Source organism: Pestalotiopsis fici (assembly GCF_000516985.1).
Source record: "Pestalotiopsis fici W106-1 unplaced genomic scaffold PFICI_Scf_13, whole genome shotgun sequence".
NCBI classification, from domain to species: domain Eukaryota; kingdom Fungi; phylum Ascomycota; class Sordariomycetes; order Amphisphaeriales; family Sporocadaceae; genus Pestalotiopsis; species Pestalotiopsis fici.
In genome coordinates, this window is record NW_006917103.1 from 666,176 (window position 1) to 685,973 (window position 19,798).

The 19,798-nt window shown below is 50.9% G+C and overlaps 10 protein-coding genes across 10 annotated transcripts; 3 read left to right on the forward strand and 7 right to left on the reverse strand.

The window, feature by feature from the left end:
- Nucleotides 1–232: 232 nt before the first annotated feature.
- Nucleotides 233–1,135, reverse strand: PFICI_14621 (uncharacterized protein; the record flags this gene model as incomplete). Its single annotated transcript, XM_007843202.1, has 1 exon — nt 233–1,135. The coding sequence occupies one exon, from the start codon at nt 1,133–1,135 to the stop codon at nt 233–235; it is 903 nt and encodes a 300-aa protein (XP_007841393.1).
- Nucleotides 1,136–2,621: 1,486 nt separating this feature from the next.
- PFICI_14622 (uncharacterized protein) lies at nt 2,622–4,441 on the forward strand (the record flags this gene model as incomplete). Its single annotated transcript, XM_007843203.1, has 6 exons — nt 2,622–2,786; nt 2,846–2,869; nt 2,926–3,672; nt 3,732–4,068; nt 4,130–4,211; nt 4,279–4,441. The coding sequence occupies 6 exons, from the start codon at nt 2,622–2,624 to the stop codon at nt 4,439–4,441; spliced, it is 1,518 nt and encodes a 505-aa protein (XP_007841394.1).
- Nucleotides 4,442–4,689: 248 nt separating this feature from the next.
- On the reverse strand, nt 4,690–5,259 carry PFICI_14623 (uncharacterized protein; the record flags this gene model as incomplete). The annotated part of the gene is made up of 1 exon (XM_007843204.1): nt 4,690–5,259. The coding sequence occupies one exon, from the start codon at nt 5,257–5,259 to the stop codon at nt 4,690–4,692; it is 570 nt and encodes a 189-aa protein (XP_007841395.1).
- Nucleotides 5,260–7,020: 1,761 nt separating this feature from the next.
- PFICI_14624 (uncharacterized protein) lies at nt 7,021–8,379 on the reverse strand (the record flags this gene model as incomplete). Its single annotated transcript, XM_007843205.1, has 1 exon — nt 7,021–8,379. The coding sequence occupies one exon, from the start codon at nt 8,377–8,379 to the stop codon at nt 7,021–7,023; it is 1,359 nt and encodes a 452-aa protein (XP_007841396.1).
- Nucleotides 8,380–9,533: 1,154 nt separating this feature from the next.
- Nucleotides 9,534–10,337, forward strand: PFICI_14625 (uncharacterized protein; the record flags this gene model as incomplete). The annotated part of the gene is made up of 1 exon (XM_007843206.1): nt 9,534–10,337. The coding sequence occupies one exon, from the start codon at nt 9,534–9,536 to the stop codon at nt 10,335–10,337; it is 804 nt and encodes a 267-aa protein (XP_007841397.1).
- A 373-nt stretch (nt 10,338–10,710) lies between these two features.
- On the reverse strand, nt 10,711–11,988 carry PFICI_14626 (Altered inheritance of mitochondria protein 24; the record flags this gene model as incomplete). Its single annotated transcript, XM_007843207.1, has 3 exons — nt 10,711–11,571; nt 11,630–11,748; nt 11,811–11,988. 3 exons carry the CDS (start codon nt 11,986–11,988, stop codon nt 10,711–10,713), a joined length of 1,158 nt encoding a protein of 385 aa, XP_007841398.1.
- Nucleotides 11,989–12,484: 496 nt separating this feature from the next.
- Nucleotides 12,485–13,843, reverse strand: PFICI_14627 (uncharacterized protein; the record flags this gene model as incomplete). Its single annotated transcript, XM_007843208.1, has 1 exon — nt 12,485–13,843. The coding sequence occupies one exon, from the start codon at nt 13,841–13,843 to the stop codon at nt 12,485–12,487; it is 1,359 nt and encodes a 452-aa protein (XP_007841399.1).
- Nucleotides 13,844–14,265: 422 nt separating this feature from the next.
- Nucleotides 14,266–15,506, forward strand: PFICI_14628 (uncharacterized protein; the record flags this gene model as incomplete). Its single annotated transcript, XM_007843209.1, has 3 exons — nt 14,266–14,737; nt 14,789–14,865; nt 14,955–15,506. 3 exons carry the CDS (start codon nt 14,266–14,268, stop codon nt 15,504–15,506), a joined length of 1,101 nt encoding a protein of 366 aa, XP_007841400.1.
- A 242-nt stretch (nt 15,507–15,748) lies between these two features.
- Nucleotides 15,749–18,036, reverse strand: PFICI_14629 (uncharacterized protein; the record flags this gene model as incomplete). The annotated part of the gene is made up of 3 exons (XM_007843210.1): nt 15,749–16,179; nt 16,232–17,837; nt 17,902–18,036. The coding sequence occupies 3 exons, from the start codon at nt 18,034–18,036 to the stop codon at nt 15,749–15,751; spliced, it is 2,172 nt and encodes a 723-aa protein (XP_007841401.1).
- A 122-nt stretch (nt 18,037–18,158) lies between these two features.
- PFICI_14630 (uncharacterized protein) lies at nt 18,159–18,522 on the reverse strand (the record flags this gene model as incomplete). Its single annotated transcript, XM_007843211.1, has 2 exons — nt 18,159–18,329; nt 18,403–18,522. 2 exons carry the CDS (start codon nt 18,520–18,522, stop codon nt 18,159–18,161), a joined length of 291 nt encoding a protein of 96 aa, XP_007841402.1.
- Between the last annotated feature and the right edge of the window lie 1,276 nt (nt 18,523–19,798).

The following is a 19,798-nucleotide window of genomic DNA, read 5'->3' on the forward strand; positions in this document are numbered from 1 at the left end:
GATATCGCCAATGTCGTAGGAGGTGTCGGGGCTCGAGGCAGCTTTGCAGTATTCCAATGGTTAGCCTCCTGGACTTGGGGATTGTTGACTCGACAGAGACCCAGTGCCAATCTTGCTTTCGAATTGGGTGTTGTTCTTTCCGTTCAGTACGAAGCTTGATTTGTTCGAACCACCTGCTTGCCTCATAACGGTCATAAGGGCCACACCTGCAAGCTGGCCCGGTCGTACTCGGCTACGATAGACTTTCGGGAGGCCGAAGATCACCCCCTTTCTTCATGAGTTCTGTTCTTTCACCTTCCTCAATTAGCACCTGGCTGGTTATACGGTTCAGCTCGGCATTGCTAATATCCAAGCCGGCACACCCAACCACAAATTTCAGCAACATGCCTTCTGCTGTACTGGCATTGTGGCTGAGTGCGTGGTCGTCATTCTCGAAAAGGTGGATATGCCTGTTTCCCATCTCACCATACATGTCGTACAGAGCGGCGGAACAGGAAGGACTGAGGGTTGTGTCAGCCGTGCCATGGAGCAGCAACACTGGGGTAGGTGCCAGGCGGCGGATCCCATCTGTCTCGGCCGACTGGCTAGCCATTGCTGCGCAGCCTGTGATCCGGTCGTCGCTACCGCCAATGGTAAACACGGGGGCGCTACCGAAAGACCACCCAATGAGCACAAAACGATCGAGGCCATACGTCTCCTGAAGGCACGACATTGCAGCCTTGACATCCTCGACGCAGTACTTGTTGCGCCCTGGGTAGCGGTAGTCGAGCCTCAGCGCTGGTATTCCGGTGCTGAGAGCGGCTAGTTTGGCGGCGATCGACAAGTAAATGCAACTCGGACCAGCGACACCTCCACCTGCCCCAGAAAGCAGTATAGCTGCCGTCCGGTGGTGATCATGCGGTGCAGGCGAGACAAAGTCAGAGGGCAGGTGAAGAAAGCCGGGGACAAAGCTGTCTGGTGCGTCTTCGACTTGGATAATTAGTCGTTCTACGGGAAAGCGTCGTTTGCCCCTAGAAGATAGTTTCAAGATTCGAGGTGCTTGCTCAAGTTCATCATACATGTCGATAGCGGAGGGTCCTTCATCTGAAGCTATTGGGCCTGTCTTGGACAGCGATGTCTTTTCATTGGACGCCATGGTGTGTATAAGTGTTTTACAAATGCATGGGGGGTTTAGGTGAGACAGATATAGTAGTCAACTCTGAAGATGGCGGGAATACTATCTTATTGTCACGACCGGGATCTATGCCTGATTTAATAGGTAATGCACTACGACCGAAATACTTGCTCTGGACTTGTCAACCTCGGGAGAGCGGCAGGGAATACTGAATCAGCCCTACATCAAGACTAGGGGTAGATGACGACATTAGTCCAAGGTCCGGAAAAAAAGGTCCTGCAGATAAGTCTCATGACCTTTCCTGTCTAGAATCATTACTCTGGTGACCAGCACAACACATGAATCAAGCCAGTCGAAATAAACTTGGACAAGCTTGCTGTTGATGGGGCCCATTCTTGTTTTTTGTGTCCATTGGTATATCCTGGTCAAAGGTCAGAGTGCCATCTGCACCAACGGGGCGCATTGCTGTTTATAGTATTGCGAAATACTTTTGTAACAATTATAGCCACTTTTCACATAATGGATCTGTGTATCAAATCTGACATAGCGAATTCCCTAGTCATGCCAGAACATTAAAGGACGATCGTATGCATATAGCATCCGAATGATGGGAGATTTTCAATGGACATTCCAACACCAAGGTACGAGTGGGGGGATGCATATGTCCCATTACACCTCCACAAGGATTATAAACGTTAGATCGTTACTTGCCCCACGCAATGACCCAGCATCTCTCATCGGAATTTTACCACCAAAACGAAGCCAATTTTCTATCTACTTCCATACCCAGTGCTGGAAGCTTCCACAACCCGTACACAAACAGCATAAATTATAGGGAGAGATACCCGACAGATCAGAGGGTCAGTGAGTGGAGTTACGTACCGATCTAACATTTATAATCCTTGAGGAGGTGTACACTGCATTCCGGTCCGCATATCTGGGAGCAATGGCGCAGGGCTTAGTGTAGTAGTGTCCGTCGATCGTCGGCCCCAACAGTTTTGCTTTGGCGCGACCAGCCGAATGGGACTGGATATGGCAAGGTACAAGTTGAGATGGAACCGTTATTTCTCTGCCATAAATGTGATGGGTATAGTCTGTTTGATATGTGTACTGGACTATATAGCTTGATCTCTGTACCTACCATATATTCCTCCGCAAGAACTCCCTTTTGCAGTGTTTGTTCATGGTTCCTGAGAAAGGTGGGGATGGCGCTATGTCCAGCAGCACGCTATCCACTACAATTGGAGAGAGAGAGAGCGGTTTAGTGCCCTCGTAGCGTGCTGAAAACGTAAAAAGAGAGCGAAAAAAGGCCTTTTTAGTCATTTCCACGACAGAATAGGTAGTCCGCAGGTCGGCCATTTGTGGCCTTTTTGTGGTGTTGAAGACAAAAAATAATATCGCGCAACGAGACTTTACATCGCTCGACCACTTCCATTTTCAACTAAACAGCATCTCGGTTGGACCTGTACTGTAGCGGCTCAGAAAGACGGCGAGCTTGACTGCGAGAATGGAACAGGATCGCGCTGCGCAGTCGGTCGAGGCTGGTCCAACCGCCGCAAAGGATGTCGCCATCGAAATGGTTGGCGAGAAGAGCCATGCCATCGACCCGGCCGTGGCTGCTCATGCAGTCAGAAAGATTGACTGGTTCCTGATCCCGGCCATGACAATTGGCGTAAGTTCCCCTGCAAATATTCTCAAAATATGCATGTAGCTAACAAATGCTATTCCTAGTACGGCCTTGTATACTATGATAAGGTTCATATTCCTCATCTGGCACATGTGGCTCCACAGACTGACACATGTATTCACAGGCCATATTGGGTTCGGCTGCACTGTTTGGCATGACGACAGATTTGAAGTTGAGCGTCCCGAGCCCCAGCAATCCCTCAGTCACAGACACTTCCCGTCTGTCATGGGCCACCTCGCTATTTTACTTTGGCATGCTGGCCGGCTTATATCCCATGTCCTATGCACTGCAGCGCTTTGAAACCGGCAGGACTTTGGGAGCTGTTGTCTGTACCTGGGCCCTCGTGTGTCTGCTGACCGCGGCCGTGACGACCTGGCAGGGTCTCTACGCCCAGCGCTTCTTTCTCGGCTTTATTGAAAGTGTCATCCCCACTGGCTTCATGACCATCATCTCGGGTTACTATACGCAGCAGGAGCAGTCCCTGCGGCAGAGCTGGTGGTTCTCCTCAACTGGATGGTGGACCATTATCGGCGGAGCCCTCAACTATGGCTTTGCCCAAATCACTGGTGGCGGGCTCCAACGATGGCAGTACATCTATCTGCTCGCCGGATCCTTGACCTTTTTATTTGGTCTCTTCTGCTTCGCCATCCCCAGCTCGCCCGTTACTGCCTGGTTCCTGTCCGAGGATGAAAAGTTTGCTGCTGTGGAGAGGCTGAGATTGGGGCAAACCGGTATACGCTGCTCCCAGTTCAAGGGAGTGCAACTCAAAGAAGCTCTGCTTGACGTGAAAATATGGCTCATATTTATCATGATGGCTTCTGCATACACCGTGAATGGTGCTGTATCCGGTTTTGGGCCATTGATCGTCTCGGTGAGTAGTTATTTCAAATTTGATATCGAGCGGCTTTCATGAGACTAACTCCAAAATAGACCTTTGGATGGAATACGCTACAGTCCATCGTCTTTCAATTTCCGCTTGGTGGCCTCTGTCTGATCACAATCTTGTTGACCGGATGGCTCGGATCGCGGTTCCAGAACATTCGCATCATCATGCTCATCGTTTGCTGTTTGCCTGTTATTGCGGGCTGTGCATTAATCTGGAAAAGTGAATGGACCTACCACGCTGCCGCCCCAGTTGTCGGATACTCCATCACTGGCACATTTGGTGCAGTCGTGAGCTTGATCATTACCATTGGCATGTCCAATGTCGCTGGCCACACAAAGAAGAGCTTTACCTCGGCAACCATTTTTGTCGCATATTGTGTTGGTAAGCAGGATTTCGGCTCTTTTTTTTTTTCAACTCATAAACACGACTAACCGATGACTAGGAAATATCATTGGTCCACAATTGATCAAATCTCAGACAAAGGCTGCTCATTATCCAGAACTGTGGCTAGGTCTCATCATTTGGTAAGCTGATTCACTTCTTCGACGTATTCTCCTTGAGATATGTAAACTAATCATTCTCAATAATTAGCTACTGCATTACTATAGTGTCATCCATTGCTCTTTATTTTGTGCTACGAATGGAGAATCGTAAGAAGGAAGCAGGTCATGAGGACAACGAGATTGAAAAGGCGAAATTGGCTTTCCAGGATCTAACAGACAAGGCCAACCCGTACTTTAGGTACCAGCTATAGTTATTACAGTTTCATGCTTTCGACGTAGTACAATAATTATGAATCAGACTGCATCTTGTACAACTTTGACTATTTTTGAGTAACTAAGGTGCTTTGATCATTTCACAAGAGCAAGGAAAGACTTGATTCATTCATGTATGCATTATGTGTCTATTAGATATTTTTAAATATGTACAGGTTAGACAAAATATATACTATGCAATCATGCAGTGCATCCCCTATTCGCTATGCACCAGCCTTGACACCATTTACTGGGTGTAGCTGCAGCCGTTGGGCTCGGTGACCTCGACGGCGCGGACCGAGATGCCCAGGCAGCCCGAGTTGCCGGCGGGCTCCGAGACACCGGCGTCGACCCAGACGCTCCAGGCACCGTCAATGCTGTTGGGGCAGGCGAGGAAGCCGGCGCCGTTGAAGGTGAGGTCGCCGGTGGCGTCGAGGGTAAAGTTGACGCGCTCGCCGTTGCGGACGACGGGCTGGGCGCCCGTGGTGTAGCCAAACTTGCCCTGGCCCATTCCCGAGCGGTCGACAAAGGCCTGCTGGGGCGTGGCGCTCTCGGCGTACAGGTACAGGCCGCCCTCGTTGAGGTAGAAAGTGGCCGAGTCGGCGGCGCCATTGTCGCACGAAGCGTTCTGGGCGGGCAGGTTGAGGAAGATGGAGCTCAGAGCGGCGTCAAACTGAGCAAAGTGAACCTCGCTGGCGGAGCGGAGAGCCATCAGGCCAAAGGGTGTGCCATCGACAATGGTGGACTGTCTGGCGGCCAGAGGAGATGCGGCCGAGAGGCCGGCGATGCTGAGGAGAGAAAGAGCCTTGGCGTACATTTTGATGGTGGTATTAAGTATTAAAACTTTTGAGGTAGTTTTGATAGAGTTGTTTTGGAGTTTTGGTTTTGAGGTGTTGAGCTCTGAAGATGTTGATGATGAGGATATTTCAAAAGCTGTTCATCTCATGTTCCTACCTGGACTTTATATATTCAGATGTCATCTACTCCAATCCATTCAGAAATCGACGTCACAGACCATCGCAGGCATCGGACGATCGGCTCACCAGGGAAGTTGTTCGTTGTCTTGGCTTGGCCTCCTCGTATAATGTCACGGGCGCTATGCAGTACTGCCGCCATATCCACAATGCGACGTTCCGATAGAATACGAGGCTTTTCGAGGGGCCGGTTGGGCGCAGGCTGGTGCCAGCAGTTGAGCCAGTGGAAGAAGAAATGGGGGACCGCTGGGATGAGCCCCAATCAACCCCCGGGCTCTCCGCCCCGGTAGATGGGAACCGCGCCAATTAGTGGACTGTCCTCGCCTAAAATGCCAAGAATGCAGTGGGTTGGTGGATGATGGCTCCCTGAAAGACGCACTCCGCTAAACACCCCCTTAGCCGTGAAGTTTAATTCACCTTTATTCTCTCCAAGTTCTTCGCCTCACTTCTTCTTTTAGCACACAGCTGAGCACTGCCTTCTTTTCAGCTCCATACCAAAGTAACCATGCAACCTAACAAGTCTACCGCATACCACTAATCGAGTCCCGATCTTTCGCCGGCTTGAGGCGACGGGTGAGCACATAACGTAATTTAGGACTCCCCGGCTTTGAACCAGGGGTCAATTTTAGACTTAAAAGGCTCCTCGGCAAGCAGGGTTGCGATCATCATCATATCCACGGTAGCGTCGGTACGTTGCATACCGTCATCCTTGACTAGTTGCCTTGTCCAAGCCAACCATGACTTCATAAGTTCATGCTTTATGGTAAAGTAAACAAAAGGGTCTTTGGCCTCTTCGTATTGCTGCATCTCATGAGGAATACTGGGTAGAGAAGAGGGTTGACGATCTTCTTCTCACGTGGTTAGGCGTAGCGAGCTGGGGCAAAACTGCTCACACAAGATAGAGCGAGTCTTTTTTTTCGCAGTCACGGATATTTGTTCAACCATACGAGAACTTACGACTGCAGTGATGTCAAAAGTCGGGTCAAATGTCTCTAGTGACAAAAATCTATTAACAGAACAGATCTCCTCATAGTGGCAAGATCATCTACCAGTACCCAACGTAGTTGCATCTAAGCTTAAAAGGGGGCTTGAACTAATCCCTTCATCTGAACTGTTATTTAGTCTCCTCTAGTTTGAAACAAGACTAAGCATATTTTCAAAATGGCATATGGAGTAGTGTATTCCGCAGATCGCCGAACATAAAAAGTACCATCAAGAAAGTATAGTTCTTTTATGCCCAAGAAGGCGGTTCTTCTCATGTAGAAATTACAACCAAAGTACGCTTCAACCATCATTAGAAGATGTCTCGAGTCTTGAGACCTTTCACGGACGCGGTTGAACACGAGATGGTACTTGCCTCGCCATCCACAAACTGGAGCTTTTTCCAATAAGCAAAAAAGGAGAACAGGAGCAAGGCGGAGCGGACAGACTCGATAATAGACAATATTCTAGAAAAGTCCCCACTAGCTGTGGTGATCACATGAAGACTTGGTGGTAGTTGAACCAAGCATTATACATCTACTTTTTAAAGTCGGTCTATTAGTGGAGTCACGCATCAATCATGGCATTTTGTGTCAACGGTCTTGACTCTTGTCATATTCCACTCAGGTCTGAGCTCCGGCTCCCCTTCTAATCTTTGATACCGAGTCCCGTGCTTCTAAAGTCTTTTTTACATAATAATCCCGATTCGGAAAGTCGGGCTCTTCTTTGCATAACCTCATGGCCTGATCAAAGGAACTCGGCGTGGCAGTGCACTCTTTGCTCTCGTCTGCTTCATCCTCTGCCGCCTCCCCGAGACGCTCCTTGCTGAACGCCGCCACGCAGTCCTCCCAACGACGGAGCGACTCGACAGTCCTCACCAGACCATCGGCGGTATTGCCCTCGGGATCTTTCGATGTCGTAAACGACTCGCCGTCCCTGGGCCCCAGAATGGCGGCGTCCTTGTTGGCGCCGCGGTGCGCATCAAATACGAAGAGCGTGGCAAAGACAATCTCGGGCGCCACCGTCGAGCTGTGCCACTCGTCCTGGGACACGCTGTACGTCATGCCGCGCCGCTCCGTCTCCTCGGAGCCGAGGCGCGTCGCCCGAAAGTACTTGTACGTGTTGACTATCGTCGACGAGACCTGGTGCGTCTTGTACCCCGGGCTCGAGCCCTTGCCGTCGTCCCACGAGACGCGGTACTCGGCGTGCGTCGCCTCGGCCGCATGGTCGTCATCCACGGCGTCGACTGCCCACCGGTGGTTGGTCCCCTCGCCCGCGAGGATCCACGACTGTCCAAACGCATGGTGTCCGTGAACACTAATGGCGGGATCGGCGCGGTGGCCGTCGGGCAGCCACACATGTAGCCGCCACAGCTCGTCAATGGCTCCGTCCTTTATCAGGCTGCATAATGGAACAAACATAAAGCCCGCCGAGCTTCGCGAAGGCTTGAAGAGGGACTTTGTGTTGGCCAGGGCCGCGTATATGTGTGGCCATATAAAATTCTGACTGACCACGTCCTCAGGCTCTGTGCTATGCCGTCCGCGTTCGCGCATATATGAGATGCCCACAATGAGGTTCATGAGGACAAGATACTCTAGCTCTTGCGAGAACCGTGACCGGACTGCCTCTAGCCACTGGTTGACAGATAATGGTTGCGAGTCCAGGACTTCCTGTTGCTGTGAGAGCCATTTCCGAATATTTCTCTCTCGAACTTCATCAAGCTTGGTGGCGACTATCAGACCCCGAAACGTCCGCTCGACGCCATCGTGTGTGAGAAGGTACTGATCACCAATCTTGTCGAGACTGCACAATGCGGGCCCTTTGGGCACGACTGCTGCCTCCTCAATTATTGTCGCCGTCGAGTCCTGGCTTTGTGACATTACAATTTTTGCAGGTAAAGGACTGGTGAAATCTGGTGTCACTAGGCGTTGTTTGCGGATGCGTAGAATCTTGTGGATCCGAGGCCTATACTTGAGGATCATGTCGGGCAATGAAAACACATATATACTTGATGCTTTCTTCTGACACCCAAGAGAATATTGACGAGATGTATAGTGTTTTTCCACATGATTTTGCCATCTGATAAACCTCATCAGCTTGACTCACCAGGTCTCGAGGTTCAGCCCATGGGGGGCTATGCAAGTCAGCCACCCAGTCAGCCTACCTTGCCAGAGCGGCTCTGATTGGTCCCGCCTGACTGCATCTACAACCTATCGAAAAAAAAACCAGATTGTCATTCTTAGTGTGCCCCGACTCTATGGAACGCATGGCCTTTTGGGCAGTGTACCTTTTATCATCCCTTACAGGTGTGTTACACGTCTAGCGCCCAGCTGTATATCGTACATAGCCCCCTCTTTGGGCTGAGCTATGGGGATTTCTGGCCCCCCCCTGAATGTCTCGAGGCCTGATAGTGCAACCATAACTCCCAATCATATCTGTAAAAACAGAAAAATCTATCCGACTGTTCAATACGTGCTTATAAGTAAGATGGCTCATAGCTGAGCCGTATCATGAAAATTCGGCATCCCCATACTCGTTGTTGGCACAACATGATGCCCAACACCATTCACGTCCTTCCACCTCTAATGCAAGGCGCAATAATGTGCAGGCAAGCGCATCACCCAAACATTGCTTTAATATAGTGATACTAGAATTAGTTGAGCCTGAATGTGAGTCAATGGTACACATCTCAGAAAGGAAACTCCGTTCTGGGTGACACGATAAGCCGGGAAGCAATAACGCAGGGTTTATACAGAAATCATATATTGTCAAAATCCGAGCCTCATGTAATAACTCATCTTGACAATCTTCAAATGGAATTAACAAGATGAAAGTATCTGCATCAGCTCATACTCGATGTTTGACCTGCCATTTCGTCATTGGAAAGTTGTCGCTGGCCAACATCAAGACCGACGGACGCCCTCCTGCTCCCTCGGACCCCTCGTCGCAGATGTGGACTTGACACAATTCGCGTCTCAGCCCTACCAGAAGCCATCACTTTTCGTCTGAATTCCCTTCAAAATGATCGCTTCTCTATCCATCTTGGCATTACCTTGGCGCATCTTGCCAAGTTATTCGCTTCTTCTTCTTCATACATACTAAAGCCAGTCATTACCGTACGAAATCTTTGAATAGGATGCTGAGAGAATCTAGCCGCCTGCGTGCTGGCAAGTTCAAGACTACCGCATTACAGCTTCTGGCAGTCTTTTTTTGTATTTCGTTATTACTATATTGCGGAATCGATACAAATCCTCCACCACATCAGTCATCATCGCCGTCTTTGCAAAAAGCGCTGGTGATAGCATCCAGCATTGCGACTTCGCAAGACACGGCATGGCTATCCCAAGTTCCTCGGGACTGGGCCATCTACCACTATGTGACGGATGAGATTGGCAGCTTCTCTCCGTCGTCATCGACTGCGTTGTCAGTGCCGGCAGACAAGGGCAACGAAGCCATGGCCTATCTGACGTATATTATTGACCACTACGACGAGCTGCCAGACGTCATCTTTTTCCGGCATTCGCACCACAAATCGTGGCACCAGGCCTTTGACTCGGTGTTCGAGGTCAGCTCGCTGCGCGCCGAGTACGTGCTCGAGAGGGGCTACGTGTCGCCGAGGTGCATGGGCGGGTGCGAGAATGTCATGCCCGTGGCGGATGAAGGAGTGAGCCTCGCGGATATTCACTTGGTGACGCGCGATGCCCAGCTGCGCTCGCTTCTGTCCGAGTTCTTGGACCCAGCCGAATCCATTCCCAGCAAGATTGCGGCGCCTTGCTGTGCTCAGTTCGCCGTCAGCCGTGTCGCGGTGCAGTCGAGGAGCCGAGAATGGTGGCAGGCTTTGCGAAGCTGGCTGATTAGTACCTCGCTCTCAAGCTACAGCAGTGGAAGGTTGTTGGAATGGACGTGGCATATTTGGTTTGGCGAGGAGGCATCTCTGTGAGTTTCCAGCATCTTCCAACCGGAGAGTCATGCCACTAATTGGTTCAGTTGTTCTATTTCGGAGGAGGACTGCCTATGCAATGTCTTTGGTTATGGCGCCAACTGCGGATATGGTCTATTGTGAAATAACCGAGTGCTACGATGACGAATGGGCCGAGACCAATAGTCTTTGGATGGCAACTTTGCTCCAAATGACAGTATCTATAAATCGCAGTGTTAGAACAAAATAATATAATGAATCCTCCGAGGGATATTTTGCTTGGTTCCAAAACATGGTAATTGATAATGTTGTACATAGTAGACTACTACTGCCGCGTGGGCTCGCTCGTTGTACGTGTCTCCGTTTTATTGATTATACTCATTCCCTTGTGAGGTTACGACGACTTCACCTTCTCAAAGTCCTCGACATTTTTCGCATCCGAAAATGGGGCCTTGCCATCCTGGCCCGCGCTAGCAATACTGTCCTTGACGGGCACCTCGTCGGCCTTGACTGGAGCTACCGGGCTCGGCTTTGGCTTCGTTGCTAGATCAACTGCTTCGCCCACGACACCAGCTGGAGCACCGGCAATCTCATTGACCTCGTCTTTCGTGAGGACATCGCTGATTCTTGCTGCTCTGCTCGACATGAGAATTGTAGCAGGTCCTTGAAACTGCAGGAAGAGCCGGTCGCCCCAAATGGTCCTTCTCGTCATCGTACGCAGGCTGTGAAGAACACGGCTCAAGAACTTGTACCACTCGGTTGTACGCATGGACTGGACGAACTTGATGTTGCCGAACCAGGCCGAAACGGCTGGGATCTGGAATCGAATACCAGAGCTCTTGAACCGGAATGGCAGAGGGGGGTTGCGCGTAATCGTGTAAGCCACAACGTTGGACGGATGTAGCACAATTTCCTCCCCTTCAGCCAAGGTCAGCTGGTGAACATGACCAGGCGCCGAGAGAGCGACCAGTCCGCGGCCGGTGAGTTCGGAGCAGCCCCAGTGAGCCAAAGGCAGGCGGTATCGTATCCGTGGAGTAACTGTTAGGGTGTGGCCAGTCCATGCCAGCAATGCTGATCGCTGGCCAACCACCCAGTCTGTGGTTCCATCCAAGTGTAATACTGAGAAGGTTGTCGTCGGCGATTTCGTAGCAATAAGTGCTTGTAACGGAGTCGTCGAGGTAACGCGCTGGTATAGGAATGGCACACCAGTAAGTGCGCGACTGAAGGGCGACAGAAGGGACAATGTCGATTGGGCCTGCCAAGCCTTAAGTTAGCGACCCCATCTCCCAGATTGTCCACCGGTTATTTCTCACGTTTTGTGCCTTGCCAGAAACTGCCACCAATGTTCCTCGTCTTGTGTAGAGCTTTTGTGATGCGGACAAGTCGACCGAAAGAAGGGAATAAGGTGTGCCTATCACTTCGAATCGTGCATCTGAATGTCCATGGTTAGATTCGTGTATTCAACCGAGTGTATCTGGGTTGTATAATGCATACCTGCGACATCTTTGTACGTGCTCAGCGGCGAGCCGAATGCATCCCCACCAAGACGCGGTGATTCTGTCGTAGGCGCAGAGCTGATCTGAATTGCCCTACATTGCCGGCAGACGTAGCTGGTCCTGCCGGCCAATTGCTTCGGCTGCCCATTCCGGACCAACGTCCTGGCGCTGCGCATGGCTATAGTCGCAAAATCTCGAGTCGTGCTGTGAAAGCTCGACTCATGGACAAAAAATCGCGAGAATGCTACGTCAGAACCCGCGAAGCTCCAGAGTTGGCATAGATTAGATTGCCGGACCACCCAAAAGGTACCGTGTGGCTGTGCGAAGCCGTTTGAGAGCACGAGCCACATTCAAGTTTCGCGGGCCGGCCCACATGAACACTAAAAGGTGTACAAGAGGTATGTACCTACGATTACGGGGAAGGAGGCACTGAAACTCTTGTACTTCACCATTGAACACTCTAGTGCTAATCATTTTCAGCATTAACCACGATCATCTTAAAGACAGATTGATTATGAATTTTTCCTTTTGTGCTCATTCTCGAAACCTCTGATTTGGTCTCCTGTTTTACTTCTCGTACAGTATCATCCATGTATCCTGAAAATACCTAGCGACTCGCCGGGGTAGGCTATAGAGGCCCAAACATGCGCGATAGCTTTATGCTTATACAACTTACAACTTGCTATTGTCCTTCTTGTCATTGAGACCAGTACTTTTGTATCCGAAAAGGTATCCAGCGACCTTGCGCATCTGCACCTCTTCGCTGCCCTCGGTGATACGGTAGCGACGGAAATGCCGCCAAATATGTTCAAACGGCTGATGTCTGCTGTAGCCGTTACCGCCGTGGACCTGAATGGCATTGTCGGCGGCTTGGGTAGCCAGGCGGTTGGCATAGTAGTTACACATGCTAATCTTGTGGCCTAGCTGCTTCTCAATGGCGATCCACGGCGGCATGGCGGCGTTGCCCTTGTACCGCCGCTGAATGTCGTCCATTTCGTTGGCCGTGCGCAGGATAAGCAGCCGCAGCATCTCGGCCTGGGTCGAGAGCTCGACTAGGGGCCACTGGATGGCTTGGTTCGCCGACAGCGGCTTGCCAAAGACGATGCGCTCACGCGCGTACGCTACCGATCGGTCGATGCAGAACTGCGCCGCGCCGCACGAGCTGGCGGCCTGGCGGATGCGGTTCTCGTGAGTGAATGTCTGGGCAATGGCGAGCCCGTTGTCGAGGGGGCCGAGCACGGCCGAGGCAGGCACCTGGACGTCGTCGAAGAGGATTGTGGCGTGGTCTGTCGGCATGTTCAAGGTATACTCGTACGACTTGATGATGACTCCCGGTGTCTCCCTGGGCACGATGAAGGCGGTAATTCCTTTGGGGGAACCATTCTCGCCAGAAGTCCGGGCAAAGACGAGAAAGTGAGTGGCAGAATGTGCGCCAGTCTGCCACTTCTTGTTTCCCGTAATACTGTAGCCGGTAGCACCATTGGCCAGCTTTGTAGCTTTTGCTCGCGTGTCCATGTGTGTCGCATCACTTCCGTGATGAATTTCCGTCAAGCCAAATGTCATTCGGAATTCTCCCGCCAGGCGGGCTGGGATCAGCTCATCCTTCTGTTTCTCATTACCCCAGTGGTAGAGCATCAGAAAATCCGGGAAATTGCCAATGACACTGTGCTCGTTTTGCAAGTCATTGGCGAGACTCACGCCGCCTCCGTACACGGGATGTGATGCCATGTGGTATCGCAGAGCGCACATCCAAAGGTTTGCCGATGGGTGCTCTAGGCCTCCATACTTTTTGGGAATAGGGAAGCGGTAGAAACCTGCCTCGTCAGCAAGCTTGCGCGCTTGTGTCAAAAGGACCTCCCAATCGTGTGTCGGGAGGCCACCATTGTCCCATTGTGTTCGTGACGGCTCTCGGCGGTGATCAAAGAATCTATTATTGTCATCCTTGTGTTGGAGTGGCAGAATTGTGGTATTAATGAAGGTATCAAGTTTGGAGATATACTCCTTGAGATCGGATGGAAGTTCAAAATTCATGGTTATGTCAAAGTAAGATGGGTCTCTTTTTAGTTGGAATTAATCACCCATTGGTCATGAAGAACATTAGATAAGTAACAGCACACTTTGTTCAGCTAAATCCCAAAGCAGATGGCCATCTTTATGGTCTGCGGAGAAGCGTCCGCACGCCGAGGTATCCTGTTGTACTTCCTATATACTGGTTTCTTCCCCGCATTTCCGGGGGCGGCTCCTTTACACATCCCCCAATAACTCTATTTGGACTGTACGGGGTAAACGGCTGGGCAGCCTCGGCTTATACGGGAGTATGACAGCGTAGAAATATCTCTGCCGTGGTACAATTATTGGCTCTATCCGTTTGCAGATTGTCGTAACGTTTAAATGAAGCTCGCCCCATCGACCATTAAACTCAATACTGTGGCTCTCATCTATACTATAGCAGAATGGCTGGACGTGTCCGGCAGCCAATTGATGTAGCGGCGTTGGAAAAGTATGTTCAGCAAAATGTTCCAGAGATCAAGACGCCGCTGGAGGTGAAGCAATTTGGGTTTGGACAATCCAATCCCACGTACCAGCTCACATCCACGTCGACCGGCGAACGCTACGTGATGCGCAAGAAGCCGCCAGGCAAGCTTCTCTCGAAAACGGCACACCAGGTGGAGCGCGAGTACCGCATCATTGCCGCCTTGGGACCGACGGACGTGCCAGTGCCCAAGGCGTACTGTCTGTGTGAAGATGCTTCAGTTATTGGAACAGCATTCTACATCATGGAGTTTCTGGATGGGCGGATATTTGAAGATCATGCCATGCCGGGCGTGTCCGCGGATGAGAGAACAGAACTCTGGAAGGATGCAGTCCGAACGCTGGCAAAGTTCCACCGCCTGGATTTCAAGAAACTTGGACTTGGAAACTATGGTATGCTTCAATCTCACTTTCAAGCAACACGCGCTGATTAGAACATGCTAGGCAAGAATAGCGGCTTCTATGATCGCCAATTGGCGACATGGATACGGACATGTAGCGCTCAAGAGAAGGCAGTGGATGTGAGTTTGTTTTTTAATTCCCATTCTGTATTGCCATTCCGTTAATAACGCCCTCATGATTTACTCTTCATCCTAACACCAAGGAACAGGCAGACACCAAGGAACCCGTGGGCAAGATTCCCCATTTCGACGGGCTAGTCGACTTCTTCTCCAACCAGAAACTCCAACCCCAAGACCGGGCGACGCTCGTGCACGGCGACTACAAGATTGACAACATGGTGTTTCACAAGACGGAGCCGCGCGTCATTGGCATCCTCGACTGGGAGATGAGCACCGTCGGCCACCCGCTCTCCGACGTTGTCAACCTGACCTACCCGTACTTTTCCACCGAGGTCAGCCCCTTGTCTAACAAGGCCTTTTTGTCCGGCGCCACGCCCGGTCTTCCCGCCGCCGATGCTGTGCTGGCCTGGTACTCTGAAGTCGCCGGCTGGGACCCGCGTCCCGAGATGGACTGGGCGATTGCCTTTGGTGCGTTTCGTTCAGCAGCTATCCTGCAGGGCATCGCCGGACGCGTGGCACAGAGGCAGGCAACAAATGAACAGGCAAAGCAATACGCCGATGCTTTCAAGCCTTCGGGTGAGAGGGCGTGGGAATTGGTTGAAAAGCAGAAAGCAAAGATCAGATCGGAACCGAAACTCTAGATGTATTTCAGTGTATCTTGATGTAGCAGCCGGCGAGACTCTAATCCAGTATATCATCTGCAACTCAAAAAAGTAATTATTATACAGAATCTAGGGCATGGATACAAGAGCCATTTTACACCAAATTTGGTAGAAGCGCGATCCTGTCAAAGGGTACCATCCTCGTGAATTCTAGCTTGTATATACATCCATTGGTCACATAATCATATTTCGTACTTCTTCATTCCTTCATCGACTTCATCTCATTGCCAGCCTCCTCTCCTTCCATTAGTGCGGCGTCCATTCGCCAAGTTGGGAACATTCAAGAAACTAGTTCCATAGGGATATATGTTGACGGGACGTTTCTTAGTCGGTAGAGAGTTCAACGCATCCCACATCTCTATGATGCCTGCCCGTCGAGCAGGTAACATGCTATATTGCAACGAGTATAGGACCTTGCGATGGATTGGCGGAACGAAGCGTCCTGTAATCAGGCAGAACAGCACACGTGGTGACAGATAGTGCTTGCGTATGCGACTGCCCATCTGGAAGTACTGATGAAACATTGCTGTAAAGGAAAGCGGAATCGGCTTGACGTAAATGACAGAGGTAGGTGGTTGTAACGGCGATGTGGGAGTATTAGATTCGAGTTTAAGTCTATCTTGGGTATCACGAAGTTCAAAACGGATGCCGCCTACAGAGAATTAGTATTTTGCACCCGACAATGTAGGATAGCGGAGACTGACCTGGGAGACGCCGAGGATCTTTGATCCGGAGCATCAAGGCAAACAGTGGGAAATGGTTCAAACAAGAAAGCATCGTATCAAAGACAGCCTTCAGAGAGATGATGGCCATCCGCGCTACGGCGAAATTCAAGTAGAACACGACAACAGTAGGGAGTAAGAAGAAGAGTAACGTGAAGAGAATCGTGCCAACGAGTAGTTGGTCTAGGTCGTAGTCGCATGAGTCGACACGATTACGAAGCACATTGTACTTTTTCCCCCGAAAGAGCTGGAAAAGAGAGAGAAGAATGGTGAGTTGCCAATGATATATACGGGCGGAAGCGAGGTAGAAGGAGTATATGTGGACCGTCAGGATCGATACCAGGTCAGAGAACATGGCGATAGGCATGCTAGCACCGGCAAAGCTGGAAAAGCCAATGAACCAGATAATATGTGGCAGCAAGGGTTGGAGCGTGGCGATGCAGCTTGACCAGTACTCAATGACCCAAAGAAACAAGTCACCCAGGAAGAGTGCAAGCTCCTTGTTGAGCTTTAGTCCGGCCGGCCATCCCATGAGCCACTCAATGCTGCTGTGCAGTGCCTCCACGGTATATTGCCCGAGCAGTATGCCAATTTGATCTGCAACCCAACCGGCATTGTCGATGATGTAGGATCCGATAGCAATACCGATAATCACATCATTAGCCACAAGCCACAAGCTGTTATAGAATCGTATGTAGTCGGGGTGGCTGGTCGTGACACTCTCCCAATCGTTTTTTCGCAGGCGAAGCTTGACATATTGCATGGGCCAATAGCAGAACTGTTGTAGGCGGATTTCGATCTGCTGGGCCGTTGCTGAAATATCCTTGAGTGCTGGCGAGCTCGGCCTCAGCCGCCATTCTAGAACCTGTAGCAAGATCTCTGCGGCAGCTCGATGGCCAACAAGCATAAGTATGAACAGGCGCCGGATAACGGGGAACAGATAGAGTATAATCATGTCCCACATCCACAGTATTACATAGTCGCGCATGGTTGTGGCATGCTCAACTACCCGCTCCGAAACGCTGAGGGCCCTCTTTGGTCGTGTGCCGATCAATGGCACGTTTTTCTGCAGCAGCTGCTCCAGCTCGAATGCCCAGTTGATCTGGTTGACGATCCTCGGTAATGCCTTGTCCTTCATTGATGGCGCGTGTTTGATGACAGAGTGCTGCGCGAGCTTCTCAACCAATTTCCGCCTCTTTTCCTTGTATTGGCGCTCATGCTTCTCGTCCTCGGCTTCTGACGCGTCGGAAAGCGATAGCAGCAAGTGATCCTCCTTGTCTGCAAGAGCTAGCGCCATGGGATTGAGAGAGATGTATTGCATCCGGTTTGGCAATGGTCTTTCAAATAAGATGACCTGAACGCTTGAAGCCACATGGCATGTCACTTTGGGTACGCGCAGGGAGTGTCCGGTCTTTGCAAGCACCCATGATGGCTCGAGCACAAATGCGCCTTCTGCAGCGGCATGCGCATTCGTAACACCCAGGACGTGCATGGAATCATGGCCACACAGTTTGCTAATTCGGGTAGGATCGTGCGGCGCGCTCCGCAAGAGGATACCGGTTTTCAAAGCGTTTTCGACGTTTCGAGGCTGTACAAGGCACAATCAGCTACCAAGGCCACGAGGTAAGGGGGCCGCTGGCGAAAAGGCTCACATCGACATGATCCAACACTGCTACGACAACCACATCCAGACCCGAATTCCTCCAGCCGACAATGACGCCGGGCAAATCAGTCTTGGCAATGTCCGTCGGCCAGAACACTCTCATCAATCCATCATGCTCTGGCATGTCATATGGGCGCCAGAGGACTCCGGTCAAAAGGAGCCTCTGCGCCTAAGTTGTTCGCGGGCCGAAACTCCAGCACCGGGGGTTCGAGGGTGCTACAGAAGCATTGGTCAGCGGGTATTGTTCTAGAAAGGACGATCACTGGCATTGATGCCAAGCGCAATGTCTCGGAGCGTCGAGGCGCAACAAAGTGGGCGTCGTACCAATTGAGATTCGAGTCGGGCGAGATGATGCACAGGTAGAAAGACGACCAAGAAGACCAGTGTCAAGAAGGCGAATCCTTGCGCGGCGCGAGTCTATCGCAGGAGGTCAGAGGTTAGTATATAGTCCCCTACTATGTCGATTGCGCAGGCAGTGGAGGTAACGCACAATAACTCCCTTATCCCAGGCAAAGAGTGCAAGCTCATAGAGACGTGTGACAAGATCCCATCGAGCAGTACCGTAGCCAGCTACAAAGATGGCAAGGGTGACGACGGAAAAAGGGTGCATAGATCTTCTAAGTGTCGGCGGAAAGCAAACGCATTCCTATATCGACCTCTGCGGCCGGGGGAGGTTTCTTCCTGCGCTTCGATTGAGTGGTGACGATGGGATGTTGTCGGCGTCAATTGGGGGCTGGAGAGAAAGTCGCACTTCTGCAAAGTTGCCCAAGCTGATGGCAGTTGCTCGGAGTACCTGTAGGTAGCTCAAACTCTCCAACTTCTTTAGCGTGAATACCGTAGGCTTGGTACCACGAAACCCTGGAAGACTGGCTAGTCGCAAAGGCGTGGCGTTGTACTTTTGAGTCTTGATATTTTTTTTTGTATAATGAATCAGCTCCAATATACGTCCTGTCCGACTGACTGTTTGATCGAGGACTGTTGTGACTGTTGGGAAAACAATAAAAAAAGTCTCAGGAGAGCTTGGGGTTGGGATGCCAAGTCTGGATGTCGTAAGAGGCAGCAAGACGCGGCTGATGCGATTGACGGCAGTGGTTTGGTGGGAGGGTTCCTTGGTGTTCTACCTAGAAGGTAATGTAATAAGGTAAATCAGCTTAAAGTGGCCCTTGCAGTAGCATTGCATGGGTCTTTCGGCCTCTTTCTCTTGTGACCTGGATGTTATTATTTGAATGTTGGTATAATGCAAACTGGGCGCAGCTGAGGTTACGCGTCGTCGTATGTCTCTTCCCGATTGATCGATTTGAATCTAGTGGCCATCTTCTTTTCAACCAAACGTCGTCCAGTCTCTAGACTGACTGCTAATAAGCAGCGTTCCCCAGTGGTTGGATCATATTTGGTGGCTTCTCTGGTCTGGACCGCGTCCCGTTCGTGGGGGCAGCCGCTCGCTCCATCTAGCCTAACGATCGTGAGCCAAGCAAATGCTACTACCGACTGATCAGGGGCGCTCGTCGGCTGGATTGTGTCGCGATTCTCGTTTCGGGCACGCCAAAGAAATGTGATGAGAACGATGACATGTAAATTAGTTGGGTTACACATTCACATTTAATATAAAGTGCAGCAGGCCGGTCAGCCAGTCTTATATGATATAATGAGGAGCAACGCGCCCCCTTTGCACGCCTACCGGGGTATTACGGAGCAGAGATGTGTAAATACGAGATTCCTGAACGCCAATCCATGCCTTTTTGCCCGCCAGCCAAGCTCACTCATCGCTCCCACGTAGCTTCAGGTAAATAAGTATCGTACAATGCAAACACCCAGGACGTTGGGCCCTGGAGACAGCCAAGCCAGTCATGATGTCGCAGTAGATACAAATCGCAACCAAATGCTCG